Here is a 21,577-nt window from a genome sequence, read left to right on the forward strand (position 1 = left end):
GCACTGATGATGAATCTCTGGAAGAAAGGCTCAGGAGCTGTGACATGACAGTGTTTCGGATCTCAGTGATGCCATCACCGGGAAGAGCAGACACCTGCTCTGCATGCTCTTGAGGCACAGGCAGGGCTAGGACAGGAGGTGGAAGGCACAGACGGACAGACAGATTTGAGCTTGATAGAAAAACCAATAGTCGGCATTATTCGAAGTGGAATGGGTTATACCGGGGGACCAGCCACCATCAAGGTTTTGTGAATCGAAGCACAGACAGACAGGCGGGGAGCACAGCCCTGGGAACATCTGCTGGCAGACAACAGATAGGTACCCTGGCCAACACTGGTAGCTTCTGGAAAGAGCTGGAAGCGGGTGGCAGGGTCGTAACTGGGAGAGTGGGTCCTAGGCCCAGGGGAGCTTGGGCACAGTCAGAATGTCAGAGTGAGGTCTCAGACCTACCGACGAGAGAGAATCTTGGGCATCGCACCAGCAATGCGGGGGGGGGGGGGGGTTGGTGATTAGAAGTCAAGAGCCTGGTGTTTGGATCTGAGGGGATGAAGGAAGACCAACAGCCAAGATTCACTGTAATGCTGAGTCATTAGCTGCTGGCTTGGGCTTCCTCAGAATGGGATTGAGATCGGCCCCAGGACCTGGAGTTTGCTGCAGGGACCAGAGAATGTAGGGACAGGGAGCCAGCAGGATCCATTGCACAGTCCTAGCAAGGAGCACCTGTTCAGAACTGCTTCTGTGTCAAGGGAGACCATCATCGTCTCTGGCTTCCAATGGCAGGCAAATCTGAAGCTCCTTTGGGACCCCCTCTGGGGCTGCATCATTCATTCATCCAGTAGCTATTTAGTGAGTACTTTCTATACACCAAGCACTGTCTGACGTGCTGAGAAAACAGCAGAGAAGAAAACAAAGGGCTTTTCCTGATGGGAGAACTCAGAGAGAAACAATTAGAACCAGTTTGTCAGGTGGCGATAAGTGCTATGGAGAAAATCAAGCAAGCAAGAGGGCAGGTGGCTGGGGGGTGGGGGGGGGCGGGGGGGGTTTGCTGTGGGGCAGGGCATGGCCTGCAGGAGGTGGCAGTATAGACCAGGCAGATAACTAGATGAAGCGTGTGCTAGGCAGAGAGCACAGCATGTGCAAAAGCCCTGAGGTGAGCACGTACTTGGCACATCTGAGAGAAAGCCAGGGAATCAGTGGGGTCAGCGTTGGTGTGGGGTGACAAGAGGCAGAGTGGTGGGGCGCCTGGGTGGCTCAGTCGTTAAGCGTCTGCCTTCGGCTCAGGTCATGATCCCAGGGTCCTGGGATCGAGCCCCGCATCGGGCTCCCTGCTCCGTGGGAAGCCTGCTTCTCCCTCTCCCACTCCCCCTGCTTGAGTTCTCTCTCTCACTGTCTCTCTCTCTCTCTCTGTCAAATAAATAAATAAAATCTTTAAAAAAAAAAAAAAGGCAGAGTGGTAAGAGATGGGTTAGAAAAGTAACACAACAGTGGGGCAGATCGTGGAGGGTCTCGTGGGACACTGTAAGGATGTTTTCTTCTACTCTGAGACGAGAAGGCCCTGGGGAGGTGAAGAGACATAATCCAGCTTACATTTTGAAATCATTATTCTTGCTGCCATTTTGAGAAACAAAAGTGACCGGGCAAGCAGGAAGCAAAGAAACCAGGAGGAAGGCTTTGTGGTAACCCAGGTGCCAGATGATACTGTCTTGGAACAGGAAAACACATGTGAAGTGGCAAGAAGTTGTTGGGCTCTGGGTGTCGTTGGAAAGTAGAGCAAAGAGGATTTTCTGGTGGAGAAGATACAGGATGTCAGGGAAAGAGAGGATGAAGCGTGACTCCAAAGGTTGGAATCTAAGTCCAAACAGATAGAATGGCATTCCCATGTATGAGATGGGGGAGACAGTAGGAGAAACAGGCATGGAGGGAGACATCCACATCTGGATTTTGGATAGGCCATGTTTGAGCTTCTCTCAGACACCCACGGGGGGACAGTGAGTAGGCGCAGGAGTCTGGTGTTGTGGGAGAGGTCGGGGCTGGAGATGGGAGAAGAAGAGCCATAAGAACGTAAAGCCCTGAGACTGAGTGAGATCACTAAGGAGTGGGTGTGGAGAGAGGTGTGTAAGGATAGAACCCTGGGGCGCATCCATATTCAGAGGTCAGGGAGATGAGGAGGAATCAGCAGAGGACACTGAGAGGGAGTAGCCAGTGAGGCAGGGCAAGAACCAGGATGGAGCATGCCCAGAAGCCAAGAGCAAGAAGTGTTTCAAAGGAGAGGGAGGGAGAGGCTACATCAATGCCGGTAAGCTGAGGCCTCGGGACAGACAACCAGATGCAGCCCAGCGGGCATCATGGTGGGGGCCACGTCCTGACGGGAGGGAGTCCCACTGATAGGGTGAGAGAGGACAGGGAATGGAGACAGCTTTGAGCAGGAAATTCTCTTGCAGAGTTTCTGTGTAAAGGGAAAGAGAGAAATGGAGTGTTAGCTGAAGAAGGATGTGGGGCTAGGAGACTCTTCAGATCCCGTAGCCAGGACCTGGGACCGTCACCCAGTGTGGAAAGCCCACCTCAAGGGTGGAGAAGACAGAGTTCCGTCTCTCGGAAAGTTCTTAGGCTTGTGGGGTAGATGGAATTCAAATAAGGGACAGGTAGGTGTGCATCAGTGAACACAGTGCCGTGCACGCATGAGCATGCACACAACTTGCACTCTGAAAATTCTGGAAGCAAGAGCTTTTCCAACCAGGTGCAGAGTTCCAGCTCCCAGAAAGAGATGAATTTAAAGCAGGCTTCAGAAAAAAGGGAAAGACAGCATTTGGTGGAGGAGTGCAGAAGGGGGCCCCCAAGCAGGGGACGGCTGCTGGACGGAGACACGGTGGCCCCAAAGTGCTCCTCGTCATCCCAGCTATCGCTGTCGCGGACTTACTACACACCTGATGAGGCTCGAAGGACTTGCTCTGTGGTCACTTACTGAACTCTCGTGAAAGCCTGAGGTGGGGATTGCTGTTATCCCATGTTATGGATAAAGAAATTAAAGCACTAAGATATCAAGCTCTTGCCCAAGGTCGTACAACAAATAAAGAGTGGAGCTCAGATTCAAACCCAGGCAGTCTGGTTAGAATCCACGCTCTGGCATCAACCCCTTCACGATGCCGGAGGCTTCCAGAGCCAACCCCAGTGCTACCCAGAACACATCTGGCTCCCTTTTCCTTGTGCCCTCCACACACCAATCAGCTTGGAATAGCCACAGAAGACATTTGGGAGAGTCTGGGTGGAAGGCGCTGGGAGGAGGAGACACCGAGGGACCCTCTTGTGGGCCACCGCCAATGGCCACTCACCCCCAGTAGGAATACAGGGAGGGAGTGAGAGGAGCTGAGGGGATGTGGCCAATGTCTGTCCCTGGGCTAGAGTTTCAGAACAGTGAACCTCTCCTCTGAGAACGGTCATGCTAACAGAGAGAATCTCAACTCCAGAGAACCCCGGTGAGGGCGGTAGTGCCTCCCAAGTCAAGCACGGGGGCACCATCCGCCTGGGCATGCCAACAGAGCTGCATGCTGAGCACCCCCACACCGGTCTGGGCTCTCTTCCCTCCCCACAACCCTCTTCATCAGTGTGAGCATAATGGGCCTCACCAACCTGGCCACCATGATAGCTGGGCGCCAGGACTCAGCGCCGTGGGAAGAAAGCCACAAGGACACACAGCGGTGCTGCTGGGCGGCCTGACAGGTGTCTGGGGCCTCCCGCTGCCCAGTGCTCCCCAGCAGCCGAGGCCCAGGCCCCATCAAGCTGATGTGGAACGTGTGTCCAGTCCCACAGACCAGTGAGAGTACGTGTGACCGCTGTCACGCCTGGAACCAAGCTGCGAGGCTGTGAGCAGGATGTGTGGGCTCTGGCGACGGACACATGTGTATCCCACCCACTCAGGCACTCAGCAGCTCCCACCATCCCCCGTGCTTCTCCAGTTCCCCCATCAGTGGCCGCAGAGATAAAGGAAACACGCAGACAGGTCTACACTGACAAAGTAAAAAGAATCAGGAGGGCTTCATGTCTTATCTGGCTTGCCCAAGCAGCTGGGGCCAGACGGGGTCAGGACTTAAGTTAAGTAGGTGGCTGCCTCCATTCTAAGCCCTTATTAACGGTTGTTAATGAGGACACGAGGATAATGGAATGTCTCCCTATGGAAGTATGAGAACAGACCAAAGGCCAAAGTATTCTCTCACAGAATCCCAGGTTCAAAGTGGCCTTCGAGGTAACAGGTCCAAACCCCCACTTTGAGGCTGAAATCCCTGTCCAACCGATCTGTGGCCACCTCCAGCTGCGGGAGCCTCAGTCCCCGGCACGGCTCACTCCATCTGTCTGATAAACATTTCTTGACATCAAATCCAAATTTCTCTCTGTAATTTCCACCTTCCCCACACATACCCCAAACCACCACAGGGGGGAAAAAATAGAGCTTGCTAATGACTCACTCCCCATTTCAAGACTTTTGTAAACAATCTCACAGAGCTGGAGACAGGTTTTCGAAAGTCTAACTCGATACCGTTAGGACTCTTCTCCCAAACCACGTGCGTCTCTGCCAGGCCGGGCTTTGTCCAGCAGAGCAACAGCTCCCGTCAGGCCAGCACACGTGTGAAGGGGCAAAATGAGAGCCCAGGGGAAACCAGGCCATTCCAGCACAAGTGAACCCAGGCAGCCACACACCAAAACTAATCTGAAAATCAGCTCTATTGTCTAGAACTTTTAGTTATAGAACAATAGCCCCATTCCTCTGCTCTGATACCCCAGCTCCTGGGACCTTTCCCAGTTTCCTCCCAGAGATCATTCACGATATGTTTAAGAAAACGCAACGTTTACTACCGTTACTTGCCTATTCTCTTTAGCTCAGCCAGATTTCGGGAGGCCTTGGGTCTTGGCACGCTGGCCTCTGGTGGCTTTGGGTCCCACCCAGCAAGAACGTACTGCCGACAGGCAATTCAGGACTCCGCCACCTTGGCTGTCCTCCAACTCTGCTCCCCAGAACCCCTCTGCTACCCCACCTGGGACATGCCCTCTCCTCTCCTCCCTTCGAGGCCACCACCCTGCTCTGGATGAGCTTGGGCAAGTCACAAACTCTGAACCTCAGGACCCTCTTCCATAAGATGGGCTCACTCCTACCTGCCTTGCAGGTTGTTGGGGAAATTGACCTAACACGGGTGTGAGAACACATTACACACTGCAAACCATGGCACAGAAGTCTCCAGGCGGCTGGGAGTAAGGACTGTGGCACTGCCTAAGGGGCCCTTTGCTGGCTTACTTCACCTTATAGGGACCCCAGTTTTTCTTATCAGTAACATGAAGCCCATCTGGACCGAACTCAATCCTCACGTCTCAGCAGAAGAGACTATGGCCTGAGGTTGTACTTCACAAAAGGGTTCTGGAAAGGTGGAGAGAAAATCCAAACTTCCCGAAAGCATCCTGTGTGGTGTTCTTGGAAGAAGACAAGCTGTAGGTGAAGGCAAATGATGACATCCTGGCCCGAGTGACTCTGCACAGCACATTGGCCTGGAGGCTCTCTCCTCCCCACTAGAGATGCGGCAGCAGGGGTGGGGTGGGAAGCAGGGAGAGACAGCCTGGGGCAGGCACACATGCATACACACACACACACACAGGGACTTATCATTAAATGATATTGCTTGGTGTTTTTGAGCATTGACCAATATCTGGGGAGAGAGAAATCTGAAAACGGACGGGTCAAGCTCAAGATTCAAAAACTTGCCATCAGAGCATGCATCTAGCAAACATTTGGTAGGCACCACTCTGGGGCAGGCACCGGGCTAGACCCAGGAATACAGACATAAAGAAAGACACAGATCCCCTAAGGTGTTCGGCAGGGGAGAGATCTGTGTCCCAGAAATCTTTCCATATTCCCTCTCTAGATGACAGATGAAGGAGAAAGTCATCAATCTCTATTTGTCACTAATGTAAAAGACCAATTGATTGCCTACCTGGGTGACTCAATTTGGAAAAGAGATGAAAAGTTACATGCCCATCAAAATTCCATAAATCACCATCACGTGGTAACATTATTAAGGGGAGACCACTCCTCAAAAAAACAAAAACAAAAAACCCACGGTGAATCCTTGGCAGGGCGCACAATTCTGCTGGTATATCTGGATCTCGGTGTCTCAAATGTATTTAATACACAGCAGAAGAGGATGGAAAAAATGGTGTTTTTTAATTCTTCCCCCTTCCTTCCCCCAGTTCCCTTATTATCTCCATCTTTATAACATTTGAATGTTCTATGTTTAACGTTCTCTCTACAGGACTTGGAACTCATTGGGGGAAACAAACCAAGTAAAAAATGGTAGTTGTAAAGTGCTTGGGTGTCCTAGTAAGGCAGAGCATCAAATAAATCCAGGTTCTCGCTGCTTTACCAGCCAGGGAAACTCTAAACACGAAAGAGAGGCAATGACTCCCATAACCTGCTCATGTGTCTGCCGCCCCCCACGCTCATCGGGACTTCTGTGCCTCCACGAGCGAGCTTCTCAAATCCCCAGGCCTCAGTTTCCCCATCGGTCAGATGGACTTTCTCTGTGCCCTTAGGAAATTATTTGCAGGGAAAAGAATCAGCGAAGAGCTAGAGACTATGAGGCAAAGACTCCATCCGTCAAATCCTTTCCCGGGTAGAACACGGTACCGTCCACGTGACTGCTTTGATAATGGGATATCCCTAATGTCTCCAGGGGTGTACCAGCTGCAGGAGAGCAGAGTAGAAAGAGACAGCTTTGGAGACGGGTTCAAATTTCTGTATCTACGTGATCTTGGAAGAGTTATTTAAACTCCTCGAGCCTTCATGTCTTCATCTTAAACATCAGGTGGTTAATTCTGACGTGGAGATTGCCAGATACGCATGAAATACATAGCACGGCGCGTGGCAGGGAGGAAGGCCTTTCCAAGTGGGAGGTACTCTGATGATTATAATCATGCCCCCGAGTCCTCAGCGCTCCGCACCGAGCAGTCAACAGACAGACACCTGTCGAGTGCACTGATGAATGGATGGTTGAGTCATCGTATTTATTATTAGAGCCAACATCTGCATAAGAACCCAAGGAGGATCCTCAGCCCGTTCTGGTTATCTGTTCTAGATAAAACAGAGCACAATTTCTCCTTCTCCCTTTTCTCCTTTCTCTTCCCCTTCCTCCAGTAAGTCTACGTCTTTAAGCATACGCAAGACCTGAAGACAGGCAGTTAAAACAACGATACCAAAACGTGTTCTTGGGGAACCAGGTCTTGCAACAGGCAACGATCCATCCACACATTCCCATTCACTGAATCCAAGTGATACGTTTACATACATGGAGTGTGTCAGGTGGTCATTCGCCCTTGGAGTTCAGAGTCTGGTGGGAAAATGCCAGAATAACCAGAGCACAACCCAGTAGGTGCTGGAACAGGTGTCAAGCACCAGGGAATGGGAAATACAACAGGAAAAAGATGATTTCTCACAGGGAGGGACAGGGTGATCATGAGAAAGGACTTTGCGGAGGAAGAGCTATTTAAGCCTGGGAGAATGGTGATGGAGAAGGCGGAGGAGGAGAGGAAGAGGGAACGTAGTGGTAGCAGTTTTCCAGGCAGAGAAGCTGGAATGGCAAGAGCAGCTCCCAGGCACGGGAGGGGGATGGGTAAAGCCCAGAGTAAACCTTCCTGGTATGTTTGGGTAAGAGTCAGCAGTTCCGTGTGGCTGAAACTAGGGCCAAGGAAGGAGTAACAGCAGACAGTCTAGAAAGCTGACAAATCCTTACTGAGTACTTCATGTGTCCGGGGCAAGGGTAACATTCCTAACTTCAGGAACAGGATGGCAGAAAAGCACCAGAGACCACACTGCCGATGGCCAACCTGCTTCCCCAGTGGCCAGGCGAGCCCGCAGGTGGGCGGCCAAGCACCAGGGCCAGGAGGAGTCAAGGACTCTAGTGGTTCTAGCGTGGGCTGCCACCAGGCTGGCCACCTACTCGCGACGTCCTCCTGAGGCCTCCCTCCTCATGTGTGAAACGAGCGGCTTAGAGAACGGGATCCTCAGAATCCTTCACGGCTCTAAGAGAAGATGATGATCACCTGGAGTAATACAGGGCTGGAGAGATGGGAGGGGGGTCTTCTCTGGGCATTTATTAACTTGTGGCTCCCACAGTCATCACTCAGAGAACCCATAGGGACAGAAGCAAAATCAAAAGACATTTTCAGAAGATGGATGACTGAAGGGGGCTGACGTATGTGTGAGAGTTTGGGGAATTTATGCGGGCAGCCTCATAGCCATAAATAAAAATCCCTTTCTCTTACCCAAAACCTCATTCGGGGGGTAAACACCGGACACCGTAATAGACAATTTGGCTGGATCTCCTGCCCCGTGCCTCACTGGAATGAAAAACAGCAGTCCCCAGGCAGGGTAATGGGTTTGGCCACCTCTTTGCAAACATCCATATTGTCACCGGCTGACAAGCAGGGCTGAGGATGGAGCAGGCAGGGCGATTCATCTCTGAGACTCCTCAGCCCTTCCTGCAGCCTCGCTCTCACAGCTCTCTATCCTGAGGCTGAGGGGTTTGGAAGGAACCCCGGGAAAACACCAAATGCAGGGAGAAGTGACCCCTGGGAAGGGGGGAGCTGCACCCCTCCCTTTCCCATGCACCTCTGGGGGCCGCGGGAGATGCCAGCCCCACCAGCGCTGGTCCGGCCCATTGTGCTCAAGGCTGCCTGTTGCCAAGCTCAGCTACTTGTTTTCTTGACCTACTTCTCTTCCCATCCCTGCCTCACTCCAGATCCCCTCTGGAGCCCACAGTAATTAACACCTTCCCGTCCATTAGGTTCAGGAGACTTGAGAAAGCTCCTGGCTCCCAGGATAACCAAGGAGACGGGGAAAACGGGTCCTGGCATTGCGGGTTTGGGTTTTCCTTTTCTTTTCTTTCCCTTTGTTGGCTTTTTACTCTGCTTCCTGGCCTGGAGGCCCAGTTTGACCTTGCCAGCCAGCAGGGCGCCTGGCTGGAGGTGGGCTGCAAGTGGCCTGGCGTGAACCAAAACAGAGGGCCAACAGCGTCTTGACAGAACTGGACAAGCAATGCTCCGGGAGTGGGTACGGGAGCGGGGAGGGGGGGGGGGCGAGGTCCCTCTGAAGCCCTCCATTGTCAGCACAGCCACGAAGAGAGGGATCTGTGACCCTCCATTGTCAGCACAGCTCCACTTTCGGCTTCCCTCCCGGAGAACCAGTGTCAGGAAAGCCAAGGCCGAGAGGCCCTGCCGTTTCTGGCTCAATCCCTTTCCGCTTCCCATTAGCGACAAATGGAAATTGATGGGTTACCGCTTTATCCACTCATCTAGAGGGGGAGAAAACCTCACAGCAAACGCTGAATAACTGTAGGCATCTTATAAATTAAGCATCTTAAGGATACGAACCGTTTTGCTTTGCTGCTAAGCAGAATTAAATTAGGTTTTGAAGTTTCAGTAGAAATGAATGGGGAAGAGGGAGAGAAAATTGTTTTTAATTCCTTGCCTTTAAGCATGCAGAGTGGTGAGCCGAGGGCAGGGTGAGAAGAACTAAGTCACCTGTCTGCATTTCTGATTCTAATCAGCCGCTGCTGCATATACATGGAGAAATGTGCCCACAAGTCCACACGGGGTTAGCCCGGAGACCTGCAGCTCGGCCTCTGGCCCGTGGTGCATGGCCTAGCCGGGGTCTCAGCTTCTGGCTTGCCTCTGCCCACCCAGGGTCTCCTGACCACCACCAGTAGGCCAACCTCTGGGACTCTGGAAAGTCCTGAGTGCAACCGGCTTAAAGCCAATTTCCTGAGACTCGGTGTCACGATACCGATAACCTTCCTTCTCAATCAGCCTCTAACACTATCAGGTTCAGGTCTAGGATCTAGGATCCTGTCTTGTTGGCAGTACCCACTTCCCCGCACACACACACCCCAACTCCCTACCCCCAGTCTGGGAAGAGGGACATCAGATGGGTACCTGGCTGTAGAACCTGCCTAGGTTTGAGTCCTTCTGGGGCTGTTGCCTCATCTTGCCCCAGGGGTCCTGCTGTTAATCCAGCCTTCTTATGACAATGACCCACCTGCCTGGGCTTCTCACTGCTGTGCCCCCACCCATCTGTCCACACTGAACCTGTTCCCCATATACAGACAATCCCCCAATCCCTGACACCCCACATCAGTCTTGGGCTGTCAGATGACCACACAGTGCATGCTGGACTGAACTATCTCCTTGTCCCTACAGCCGGGGATGTTTCCCTACGACCCAGATTAGGCCTGCAGTAAATGAGGCTTGCACAGTCCTGGGGAAGAAGAGGCAGCTGACTACCTAGGCACTCCCAGATTCCCAGGGGAGGAAGGCCTCCCTCCTGGAAGGGGGCTGCTGATGGGGCAGGGAGCAGCTGGCCTGCCACACCTAGACTGGGCATCCCCACAGCAGCAGGGCCAGGGAGAGAACATGGGTCACTGAAGTGGCCTTGCCCTCCCTCTCCAGAACCAGGCCAGGGAGAACAGACACACCAAGTCAAGGGTCCTGCTAAGCAGACGGCCAGGGCCCCTGAGAGCACTCCCTGACTTGATCCGAGGCACACTCTCCAGGAAGCCCTCTTGGATTGATCAGAGAAAACAAGAGGTGATCTCTTCCCTCATCTCCAGCCCTGGATTTAGAATCCCCACGGCCATTCCCACCCTCCTTCTTCATCTGACAGCTGCCCCCTAATGTGCCAGGCTGAGTCCATCACACACTGTAACAGGGACTCAACGTCTTTCTTCTCCTCACAAGGGGGCCGGACAGATCGACCGCCGGATCGGAGCTGTGAGCCCCTCGGCTGCACCCCCACCACCACCGCTAGTCCAGCTAAACTCGGGGAGGGCACGGTGTAGGAGCAGATGTCCCCTGTGGACACCTGGGCTACAGGCGGGGGCATCAGCCACAGCTGGGCTGCTCCCAGTGTGCCATGTGAGCAGCACTTACCAATCCTCAGGGAGTGCGGGCTGCAGGCGACCATCACGAGCCACGCCGGAAGCAGCACCAAAGGCGCCGAGACGTGGGGCATCTTCTATAAATCCTCATGGAGCCCTCTGCTGGTCTGGGCATGACATAACTCTGCGAGAGAGCGGAGGGAGCCCGTGAGTCGGAAGCCTGAGCAATGCAGCCACCCACCCGGCCCCGTGACCGCAGCTGCCACCCAAACAGCCTCTGCGGGGGGCCCACAGGCCCCCGCAGAATGGCTGGCAGGACCTGTGGGAAAGCTCCAGGCCAGCTCCAGGCCCCTGTCCTTCCTCCCTATGCCAGGCCCGCAGAAGGCTCAGGTTCGAACTCCAGCCCCCAATCCAGTTGGGGGCCCATGGGCGTAACTGTGACCGAATGAAGGGGCTCCACTGCTTTGAAATTCCAACTGGGAATGAAAACCTTCATCTGCTCTTAAGAAACAAGAGCCATAGGGGCGCCTGGGTGGCTCAGTCGGCTAAGCGGCTGCCTTCAGCTCAGGTCACGATCCCAGGGTCCTGGGATCCAGACCCGCATCGGGCTCCCTGCTCAGCGGGAAGCCTGCTTCTCCCTCTCCCTCTGCCTGCCACTCTGCCTACTTGTGCTGTGTCTCTATCTCTCTGTCAAATAAATAAATAAAATCTTTAAAAAAAAAAAAAAAAGAAAGAAAGAAACAAGAGCCATGAGTGAGCTGGAGAAGGAGGGGTGGCAAGGTTAGGCCACTGCCCCGGGGACACGCCACATGCACTGCTCACTGGGGAGTGGCGGGGGGAAGGGACTGGGTTCAACTTCAAGTCCTGCTCCTCCACATGCTAGCTAGGTGGCCTTCGTGAGGACTCTCCTCAGCCCCTCAGCTCAGTTTCCTCACAGGTAAAACCAGCACGACGTCACGCAGGTAGGAGAGGTGAACAGCACGCAGACTGAGATAACAGGGGAAAAGCAGCTGTGCTCAGGCCTGGCCTGAAGGACGGGCTACACACCATCAGTCCCTCCCTGGCCCGGATGGGAGAGGTCTGGTCTCAGCAAATACTGAGGGCAGAGCACACATACCAGGTCATCAGCTGGTTTCTACATCTGCTCCTGCTACCTGCCGAAAACGAACCCCTCCCCATCCTTTCCACCAATTGGGGCCGATGGGCCTTTGATGTCAAAACCAGAGCCTTGGAGGGGACTGCCTCCCCCCAGGCAGCATGGGTGCTGTCCCCTGCCTGTCCCCCTTCCCCGAGACCTCTGACACCCTGAGAACAGAGTCTGTAGCCTGCCAGCTGCAGCGCATCAATGGGGTCAAAGTGGGGCTGGTAAGCACCTGGATATGCTAACCCCAGGTCACCCTTGGTCAGGAAAGTACCCCCTGAGCAGACAATCCAAAAGAAAAATGGGCAAAACACTAGAACAGACACTCCACTAGTCACTGTATCCAAAAGCCTATAAACATTTAAAAAGGGTCTCAACCTCACTGGGCATCAGGAAATGCAATTTCAAACCACAATAAGATACCAATATATGCCCACCAGAATGACTTTTTAAAAAAGACAATATCAAGTGTTGACAAGGATGTGGAGCAACTGGAACTCTCATACAGTGTCAAGGCAAATGTAAGTTGATAGAACTGATTTGAAAAACTGGTCTTTATGCTCTCAAAACCCAGAGTTTTACATGTACCCTAGGGACCCAGAAACCCTGCAATAAGCATATTTCCAACAGAATGTGTGTCTATGTGCTCAGATGTGTTAGATGTATTCGAGATGTGTTAGAATGTTCAGAGCAGCACTTTGCATTTCCCCAAACTGGAAACTACTCAGATGTCTAGCAGCAGAATGGAGAAATACAGTGTATATTCACGTAACAGAACGTTACATAGAAATGAAAATTAGGGCGCCTGGGTGGCTCAGTTGGTTAAGCAACTGCCTTCAGCTCAGGTCATGATCCCAGGGTCCTGGGATCGAGTCCCGCATCGGGCTCCCTGCTCTGCGGGGAGCCTGCTTCTCCCTCTCCCACTCCCCCTGCTTGTGTTCTCTCTCTCGCTGTGTCTCTCTCTGTCAAATAAATAAATAAAATCTTTAAAAAAAAAAAAAAGAAAATTAATCATCAGCAACCACGTGCTGAGATTCTGGATGAATCTCATAAACATAATTTGACTGAAAGAAACCAGGCACAGAGAATACATACAATATGATTCTTTCTATAAAAAGTACAAAAAACTGTTAGAATCCCAGCTGGTGGTTACCCTTGGGGGCGGGCAGTGACTAGAAGGGGACATGTGGGGTCTTCTGGGGGTGCTGCTGATGTCCTGTTTCTTACTCTAGGTGCTGGTTATGCAAGTGTGTTCGGTTTATGAAAACTCCCTGAGCTGTATACTTATGATTATATTCACTTTCGTGTGTGTGTGTGTGTGTTACATACTTCAGTCAGTCTTCGTTTAATGACACCCCCCCAGCACCACACACTTGATGTTCCAGCCACACCCAGCACCAGGAAGCTTCCTGTGCACACCTGCTTCCCTCGGCCTGATGCTCCTCTCCCCGACCCCTGCCCTTTGCCAGAATCCAGAGCCCCTCTGGCAGACTACAGTGGCTCTCACAGCACTCTCTCCCATTGCTGGTCCTTTAGATGCCCACACGTGGGATCGGTGTGGTCTTCTTAAGGGCAAGGACAGTTGCCAGCATGCTGTTGTATCCCCAGAGTCTACTTACAACAGGTGCACAGTATGAATTTGTTCGATGACTAGAAGGGCTCAAGCAGTCACCTGCTATTGGGAGTCAGAGTTAAAGAAAGGTAAAGGACTAAGACAAAGGCAACTCTGCTGTTGGCAAATCAGGCCCAGAATCTGTCCTTTTGTTCATGGGTGTTGGTGCAAGGATAGATTACAGCACACACGGCCTCGAGAGAAGCTTGACATTCTTACTCATTATGGATAAAGTTGATTGTTCAGTGATTGTCTCCCCACTGGAATGCAAGCTCAAACAAAGGAGGTGGGGCAGGGAGCAGAAAGCTTGTTCGTCTGTCTCCTCGGGGCCCAGAACGGGGCCTGGCATATATTACAGTCTCAGTAAATATTTGTTGAATGGATAAATGAATCAGCTGTCAAAGAGGAAAGAACTGTAAAAATCTGGTTAGGCTATGTAAAAGCAATCCTAACTATAATCATTTATGTCAAATGCCTTCCATTTATGCCCGATCAGCACGCCGCACAGTAATTATTATTCAGACTGCTAAATAGGTGTCAGATTAGCCTGTGGAAATTCTATTTGATGACACAACTACACTCCGTTTGTGCAGCCCTGACTCTCGTCGTTCATGGCCCGGAAGCCTAGCTAACCCTGGAGACCACATGTAAGGACAGCAATGACAGAGGTCCTGGGCTGCTCTGGGGCCTCGATTGTATAACCTGGGGCATAGAGATGAGAAATAACCTCCTCCCAAACCTTACAGGAATAAAAAGAACCATGGTGTTACATGATTGTAAGGGTCGCCGGTTTGCAAAATTCTTTCCACGGTCTCTTTCTTCTTTAATCCACAGGACAAGCTCTGGTACAGCTGAGGAAGCAGAGCCCAAGAAAGGGGAAGTAGTGCCTAGCTCAAGGTCACACAGCTGTTAGGAGGCAAAGTCGGGGACAGCCAGGTCTCTGACTCCACCTGCTTTTCTTGTCTGGCTTTATTGTCTACATAGAAGAACAGAAAGAGGAAGCTTTCAGATTCTTTATCAAAAAGCGCAAAGAAATCTGAGGTCTTGTTTTCATTTTAACGTTTAGATGAATCTGGTCTTAGAACCAAAGAGGGCAGCCTTTATCAACTAAAAGTATTTGAATAATTTAGGAGGAAAAAGAGATACAGCACCAAGGCCCTCTTCCCACTAACACTGTCCCTCCCTGGGGAGTTTCCCCTCCTCCCCTGTGGCTTCTTACCACCTGCATGGTGTGGCTTCTAAATCAGCAATCAACCAATGCCCAGCGCTCTGGCGTATACAGCTGCCTCCCGCGATTCAGAGCACCTCAGACACACCCTGTCCTAGGCAAAGGGTAACCTCTCCCCTGTGCCCACCAGCTGCTTCTCCTCTGCCCTCCTTCTTAGTAGACAGCACCACACCCCACTCATCACCCAAGCCACAAAGTTGAGAGTCACGCCCAGATGGCTCCCTCCCCACACCCCGTTCTGATCAGTCACCCCATCTGGACAGCTCTGTCTCCTAAACCCCATGACTGTCTCTGCATCCTCATGGACTGCCACCCCCACCCCACGCCCATCCAGATGTCTGTCAGCAATGACCTGGACCCTGGCCAGAGCAGCCTTCCTGGCCTCCCTCCCTTGGATCTTTCCCTCCCGGGCTGGTTCTCCATTCAGCTGCGTGGCGGGGATTCTTACTAAAATGCAAACATGATAATGATAATGACACACCCAGGCCCAGTCTCCCCTTGCTCTCTCCTGCCTCCGGGATCGAGGGCAAACTCCTCAGTCCACAGGCCAACCCTTCATGACCTGGCTCCTGTTCATCTGTCCGTACCACCCAGCCCACTGCACTGGACGCTCCAGCGGAGCTTGAGCCCCGACTTCCCCAATATGCCAGCTCTGTGTGAGCTTCCACGTGGGATGTGGTCTCAACCCGATGGCCTAGAAACAGTTTTCTGCAGGCTCACTGCATTACCTCCCCTCTGAGGCTTTCTGTGATCTCTTCCCCATAGGCTGCCACCACACCTGGAACATTCTTCCTTAGGGTACACAGCCTGCTAGGAGGATGCTGTCTGCCCACAGAACCATCAGTGGTGATGGGAGGGACTATGACAAGCACCTAGCATGTTACTTGGCACGTAGTAGGTGCTCTGTTAATATTGGCCAAAAGAAAATATTAACAGGTGGCATCCAAAAGACATTGGCTGGGGCGTCTGGCTGGCTCAGTCAGTAGAGCATGCGACTTTTGGTCTTGGGGTCATGGTTCAAGTCCTATGTTGGGGGTAGTTTACTTAAAAAAAATAAAGGGGCCATTTAAAAAAAAAAGATGTTTGCTCAGTTTACACCAATATGAAATAAATTGCCAGTTGACTTGTACATTTTGTATATTTGCTGTGGTTCAAACAATCTAAGGGGACATCATGATGTGGATCTGGGCACAGCATGGGGAGGGAAGCAAGCATGTGCTGTTCTTTTCTGGCAGAAGTTAAGTTCAAAGCACGCATCTAAGCATGGCTTTGGCTCTCTGGGGGTCTCTGGCCCCACCTAACCAGAGCTGGGCCTCACTCCCGGACTTTTGGGAACTTGGAAGGCAGAGAGTCGCCACGCAGCCCTTTCCCGTGTCACTGAAGACACTGCTCTGGACGACGTGGGGTAGTCTCCTGATCGGGCCACACCAGGACAGAAGCCAGGCTGGAGGTGGCTCCGGACCTTACTGAGGGAACACTCTTGAGCGGCTTACTCCCTTCACAGCCCACCTCCTCATCAGTAACATGGGCACAGCGATGCCTACCTCTCAGGGTGATGAGCACCAGGAGAGCGGGGAACACGCTGGGATCTTCCACCTGTGTCTCCAATGCCTAGCACTAGCTGGCACATAGTAGGCACTCAAAAAATATCTGTGGAGATAATGAAAGAATCCAGTCAGATAACATACGTGGAAAAGGTTCTGGCAGTATGAAGTCTTCACCCATGACTTACATTTGGAGCCCTTGCCCGTAAGGAGCCTACAATCTAGACCCCATTTCTCTGCGGCACAGGCTGTGCCGGGAAGCTCTGGCCCTCAGCGTCCATGGTGGCGGGCAGCGTCTGACTGCCCACTGTCCCAAGTGCTGGAAGGACGTGCTGCGGGGCAAGCTGGCTCTCCTGCTTACCAGCCCCAGGGCAGTTTCCTCACCCAAACACCAAAAAACGCTCGTCCCCACTTCTTCCGAAAGAAGAACCTAATTAGAACCTAATTTCCTTTTTTTTTTTTTTCCAGAATCTCAGGCCGGGGCAGCCTCCTCAAGCCAGAGGATCCCTAAAGTCTCCAGACATCTCTGGCCCACTTCCACGGTTGTACTCTGAGCTCAGGCTCTGTGAGGGCAGGCCCTTCTCCCTCCAGCTCTCGGCCAGGCCTTCAGCACCAGGAACAGCGACCGGGCACCCCCGCCCCCCCCCAACCCCCGCGGCCACAAACAGGCCTTGTGCAAGGCCAGCATGAGTGGTTATTTAACCCTGTGCTTAGTTATGTCCTCTCTCCACAACCAGACCATGAGCTCCTGGGGAGCCGAGGAACATCTCTTCTACCCACGTATCTTCCCGACACACTTTGCTGTGGTGCTTACACTTGAGTAGAGGCTCAGGAAGTGTCTGTGGATCCCCAACCCACGCCGGTTCATATACACAGCACAGCGTGTCGCCGGCTGATGGCGTTCAGGCAGTGAGCCGGACCCCCCAGCCCAGCTGTGCTAAACGGCCTCCCCTCTCCTGATTTGTCAGCAGTCCCTCTCCCCATCTCTCTCTCTCTCTCTCTCTCTCTCTCTCGTCCTCATAGGGCTGTTACACTATTAATCGTGATTTTCCGGGGTGGGTCCGAGAGGCAGCTGACAGCCGCCGGACGGCGTTTGGTGGTGGGGGGATGACAGAGGAAATCAGAGGGGCAGCCAGATTAATTACAGGCTTTCTCTCGTCTGTGGGCAACAAGATTTTGATTACTCCTCATGACGCTCCAGGTTCCCCAAGACAAATGGATGTGGGCTTCTCTGCTGTTCCAACCCCACCCCCGCCACCCCGCCAGCTGGAAGACACTCCCAGCAACAGCCAGCAGGTTGGACGGAGTATGCAGGGTGGCAGCATGGCAGGGTGGCCAGGGGAGCGGGGCCACCCCAGACCCTGTGGTCTCCTTGAGGGAGAATCAACCTCTGGGGCCTGATACAGCTGGGCAGCACGTGTATGTTTTTCCATCTCCCCGGCAAATAGTGTGATGCCGGGACCCAGGCCTGTCCTGGGAGGCAGGGACCCAGGTGTTCACGGGCTCTGGGAGATAACCTCTCTGAGCCTCAGTTTCTTGTTCTGTAAAATGAGGGGATTGGCCTAGATGATCTCTAAGTTCTTCTAAGTGGTGTAATTCTGCAGCTCTAGGAATTCTACTTCATGCTAACATTTACCGAATATATACTTAATATGTGCAAAGTACTATTTCAGCCTCGGTGCTCCTCAGAAGAGCCCTGTCAGGCAGATTCTCTCACTTTCTCCACCTGTAGATGTGGAAACCGAAGATGCTAAGGTTGAGTGAGACCCGCTAAGGTCGGCTGGCTGGCCAACGAGAATAACAGGCCACCCGCTCCAAGACCAGTTCTTACTCACTATTCTCTACACGTGCCTTCTCTCTGTATCCCAGAACTTGGCACACAGTTGGTACTTGAGGAAATGTTGGAATGTGATTATAATGATTATCATGATGTTGAAGAAGAGTGGTCAAATCCAAGTCGATCCAGGGCCCATCTGTACAATTTTCACATCAGGGGAAGCAAGCAACAGAGAAAGGAGTCTGAGAGTGTCCCCTGGCCAAAAGATCAGCCTGGGAGTCCTCAATTTTTAGGATTTACCATCAGGAGATGCACCCAGGAGTTTGTGATGAGTTAAAATGTGGCAGGTTAGCCAAAGGCAGCTTGCACTGGCTTGGGAGTTGGACCTGGTCTGACTCATCAGGATACTGAAGAGCGGTGGCTGGCCCCGCCCAGGCCTGATATTGGGGAATGGTATTCAGGGAGCACAGCAATCACAGGAATCTGCTAGCACTCGGGACATGTGACGAGGGATAGCCGTCCCCCCTTCTCAGACACTAGTGAGCAGGACATGAGGAATAAACTGTCTCTTTTCCCCTTCAAGCCCCCCCCCTTATAGATTTCAGATTGAAGCCCTCAATCCACTTCTAAACAACTGCCCCTCACCAGAGGCCAGGGCAGACGTCCCTGGCTTCCAATCCCAGAGGCCACTCTGTGTCCTTAAGCTGGTCACCTAAGCTCTGAGAGCTCCATTTCCACAAACGTGAACCATGGACTATGGCACCTCCCTTGAAAAGTTGTTGCAATAGATTTTAGCTGTAATGCAATCAGTCAGTGTGAACTTCTTTCTTTCCTCTCTCCACCCTCCCGTTCAGGCTTCCCTCTAGCCCTATACACAGGCACCTGGAACCACATCCACATCCTCTCCCAACAAGACAGCCTCCCATGCCTCTCGCCAATAATACTGCACAGCCCTCTCATCCCCAAAACGCTGCTCCAAGTCAACCCCATCCCAGAAGCTTTCTCTGAAGAAGTTAGTTTTCCTTCCTCATTCAGACTCAGCCTCGTGGAGGAGCAAAACCAGGGATTGGAGGTGGAAAGCTGACTTCGAACGCATCTCTTAACCTCTCTTCTATAAAATGGGGAAATTGTACTTCTACCATCTCCCTTACAGGGTTGCTAAGAGAACCAAATGAGAAAATGAGTGGAGCATTACTTCGCAGATGAGTAAAGTGCTTTCTAAGCAAAATGGTGTATGTTGTTCCTTTCCTCTAGACTGGCCAAAGCATATAAATATACTTAATAGCACTACGGGATTTATGCTTTATTCATTTCACAAATAATTCTACTGAGCGCCTACTACCAGGGACTGTTCAGGCCCTGGAGCTTAGAGTCAGGGGAGGGAGATCAATCCCATATCCAGGAAACCGGATGCCATAATTACAGAAAATGAAGGGAAAAGTACAGGATACTACGGAGTGTGTGGCAGGGGGACATCATGTGGTGGGAAGGGAAGGCTTCCCTGAAGACAAAAGGTTTGACCTGAGTTAGCCAGATCTCTCAAAGGGGACAGGGTGGGCAGGGAGAAGATCCCAGACGGAGGAATGACACGGAGGGGATCCAGAGGCCTCTGGTGGGAGCCAGCACAGTGTGTTTTGGAAATGGCAGGGAGTCCAAGAGGATGGAAAGCAGAAACATCTTCTCCATCTGTTGTATTTACATCCAGTCTCTCTCATTAGGCGCCCCCAGGTCCTGGATGCAGTTCTGCATCTAAAGCTGACTGTCTCTATGAACCTCGCACTGGACCCAGCCATCTTCCCAGACAAGGTGAGGAAAGCACAGCAACCGGATCTCCTTTCCAGTGCAAAGGAGGTGGTTAGAGGTGAGAAGATGGGGACTTAATCACAAGCCTCAGTGAGCCGGGGGAGGTGGGAAGAGGATCCCAGGGTCAGATGTGAAGGGCAAGACTGGCTCGGGATGGTGAAAAATGTCCCTGGCATTTATCTGAGGCCACCAGGCTGGGCCCTGGGGGAGATGAGCTCCTAGCAGAGACCACGTGAGCTGAGGCTTTGAAATAAAATTGCCTGGTGCTGGAGCTGTTGGTAACACATTTAGAGTAGAGAGACCTTGCAGGAGTGTCCACAGAGGAATAGAGAGTGAGCAGGGGACGAGGCAGATGCAGAGAGAAACTGCTTTTTAAGGACAGCGTTTTAATTACTTCCAGATAAACACAGGTCCTCCCCCCCTGCCGCTCAGGATCTGTCTGGGCGTTTGGGAGGAGAGGGGGCGTCCTGGAGAGGCTTGGCCATGCCCCAGAGTGAGGCTGTATGCACTGCAGCCTTCCTTAAGGAGATCTGCAAAGAGCCGGTTGGGCTGCGTGAGCACTGTGTGATGCAGGAGGGCAGGTACATCAGAATTTAACGATCAGAAGCCAGAGATGGGTTACTATAGACTTATGGATGATGGTACGCAGACAATCTCCAGCTTCACTGAGATCAAAGCCAGAGGAAAGTGCTCCATTGTTAGTGATAAAGAAGCAGGTCGCAGACACGGAGCCACCCCTTGACCCGGCTCCATCGTGCCCAAGTGGAGACCTTCCTGCCTCTTCCTGTCCACAGTCACTTCACGTACATATTAGTTTTTTGGTGTCTCTGATACCACAGTCAGAAAGCAAGGCCCCGTCCTCTTTTTTTAAGTCCTAGCCAGAGTAGGGGCCAATGCAGCCCTCCCTAGGTGCGTGCATTCCTTGGGGAAGCCCAGGATGGGCCCCCTGGGCACTGGGTAGAGGAGGAGTGGGGGGTGAGGAGGAGAAGAAAACCAGATATGGTAAAATAAAGGTGCATGGCAAAGCAAGTGGTGTCCCCTTCAAGATGCAAAGCAATTGAACTTATTCTACGGGGGTCATCCAAGCTAAGCACAGACTCTGCGACTTGCCGAAGAGCCTGTGAAGGGTCCATCCGCCCCTCCCTGCCATCCAGCTCTGTTAGCACTGACAGCCGTCTACTTGGGAAGGCCTGGCACCAGGCTCCGTGAGGGACAGAGAACAGTCACTGGCTGCTGACCAGCTGCCCCCTGGAGAGGGTTCTAGAATGGCAGTCAGGGTAGGAAGGAGACTTGCTTTTCATTCTAAAGCATTCTCTGTGTGCATTTTAAGAGATTGGATTGCTTTTTCAATTAAGAAATCTACTTCATAATTTAAAAAACAATAAAGAATCCCAACTTTCTCAATGACTGGCTCTAAGACGTGGGCACGTTACTTAAGCCCCTGAGCCTGGGTCCCCCTGCTCTGTATAGTGAGGCTAATAACACCTCAGGTTCAAGTGCTCAGTGACTGACTGCTGGGCCTGCCCAGGCCCCTCACAGCATTTCTGGGCCACTCGTCAGCA

General features: G+C 52.3%; 1 protein-coding gene across 10 annotated transcripts in view; it reads right to left on the minus strand.

Moving 5' to 3' along the window:
* The window catches only part of GRIK4 (glutamate ionotropic receptor kainate type subunit 4), a 411,473-nt gene that overhangs the window by 277,265 nt on the left and 112,631 nt on the right, over nt 1–21,577 (minus strand). For all 10 annotated transcript variants that reach the window (XR_014138890.1, XR_014138891.1, XM_081799270.1 and 7 more), the window contains exons 2-3: nt 16,436–16,541; nt 10,963–11,094 (exon numbers count right to left, since the gene is read on the minus strand). Coding sequence is in view for 8 of the 10 variants with exons in the window: in XM_081799270.1 (XP_081655396.1) it covers nt 10,963–11,044 (82 nt within the window). In the remaining 2 variants the exon portion in view is untranslated. The remainder of the gene's footprint in view (nt 1–10,962; nt 11,095–16,435; nt 16,542–21,577) is intronic.

The sequence above is a fragment of the Leptonychotes weddellii genome, chromosome 11, assembly GCF_054177405.1.
Source record: "Leptonychotes weddellii isolate Sample4059 chromosome 11, ASM5417740v2, whole genome shotgun sequence".
NCBI classification, from domain to species: domain Eukaryota; kingdom Metazoa; phylum Chordata; class Mammalia; order Carnivora; family Phocidae; genus Leptonychotes; species Leptonychotes weddellii.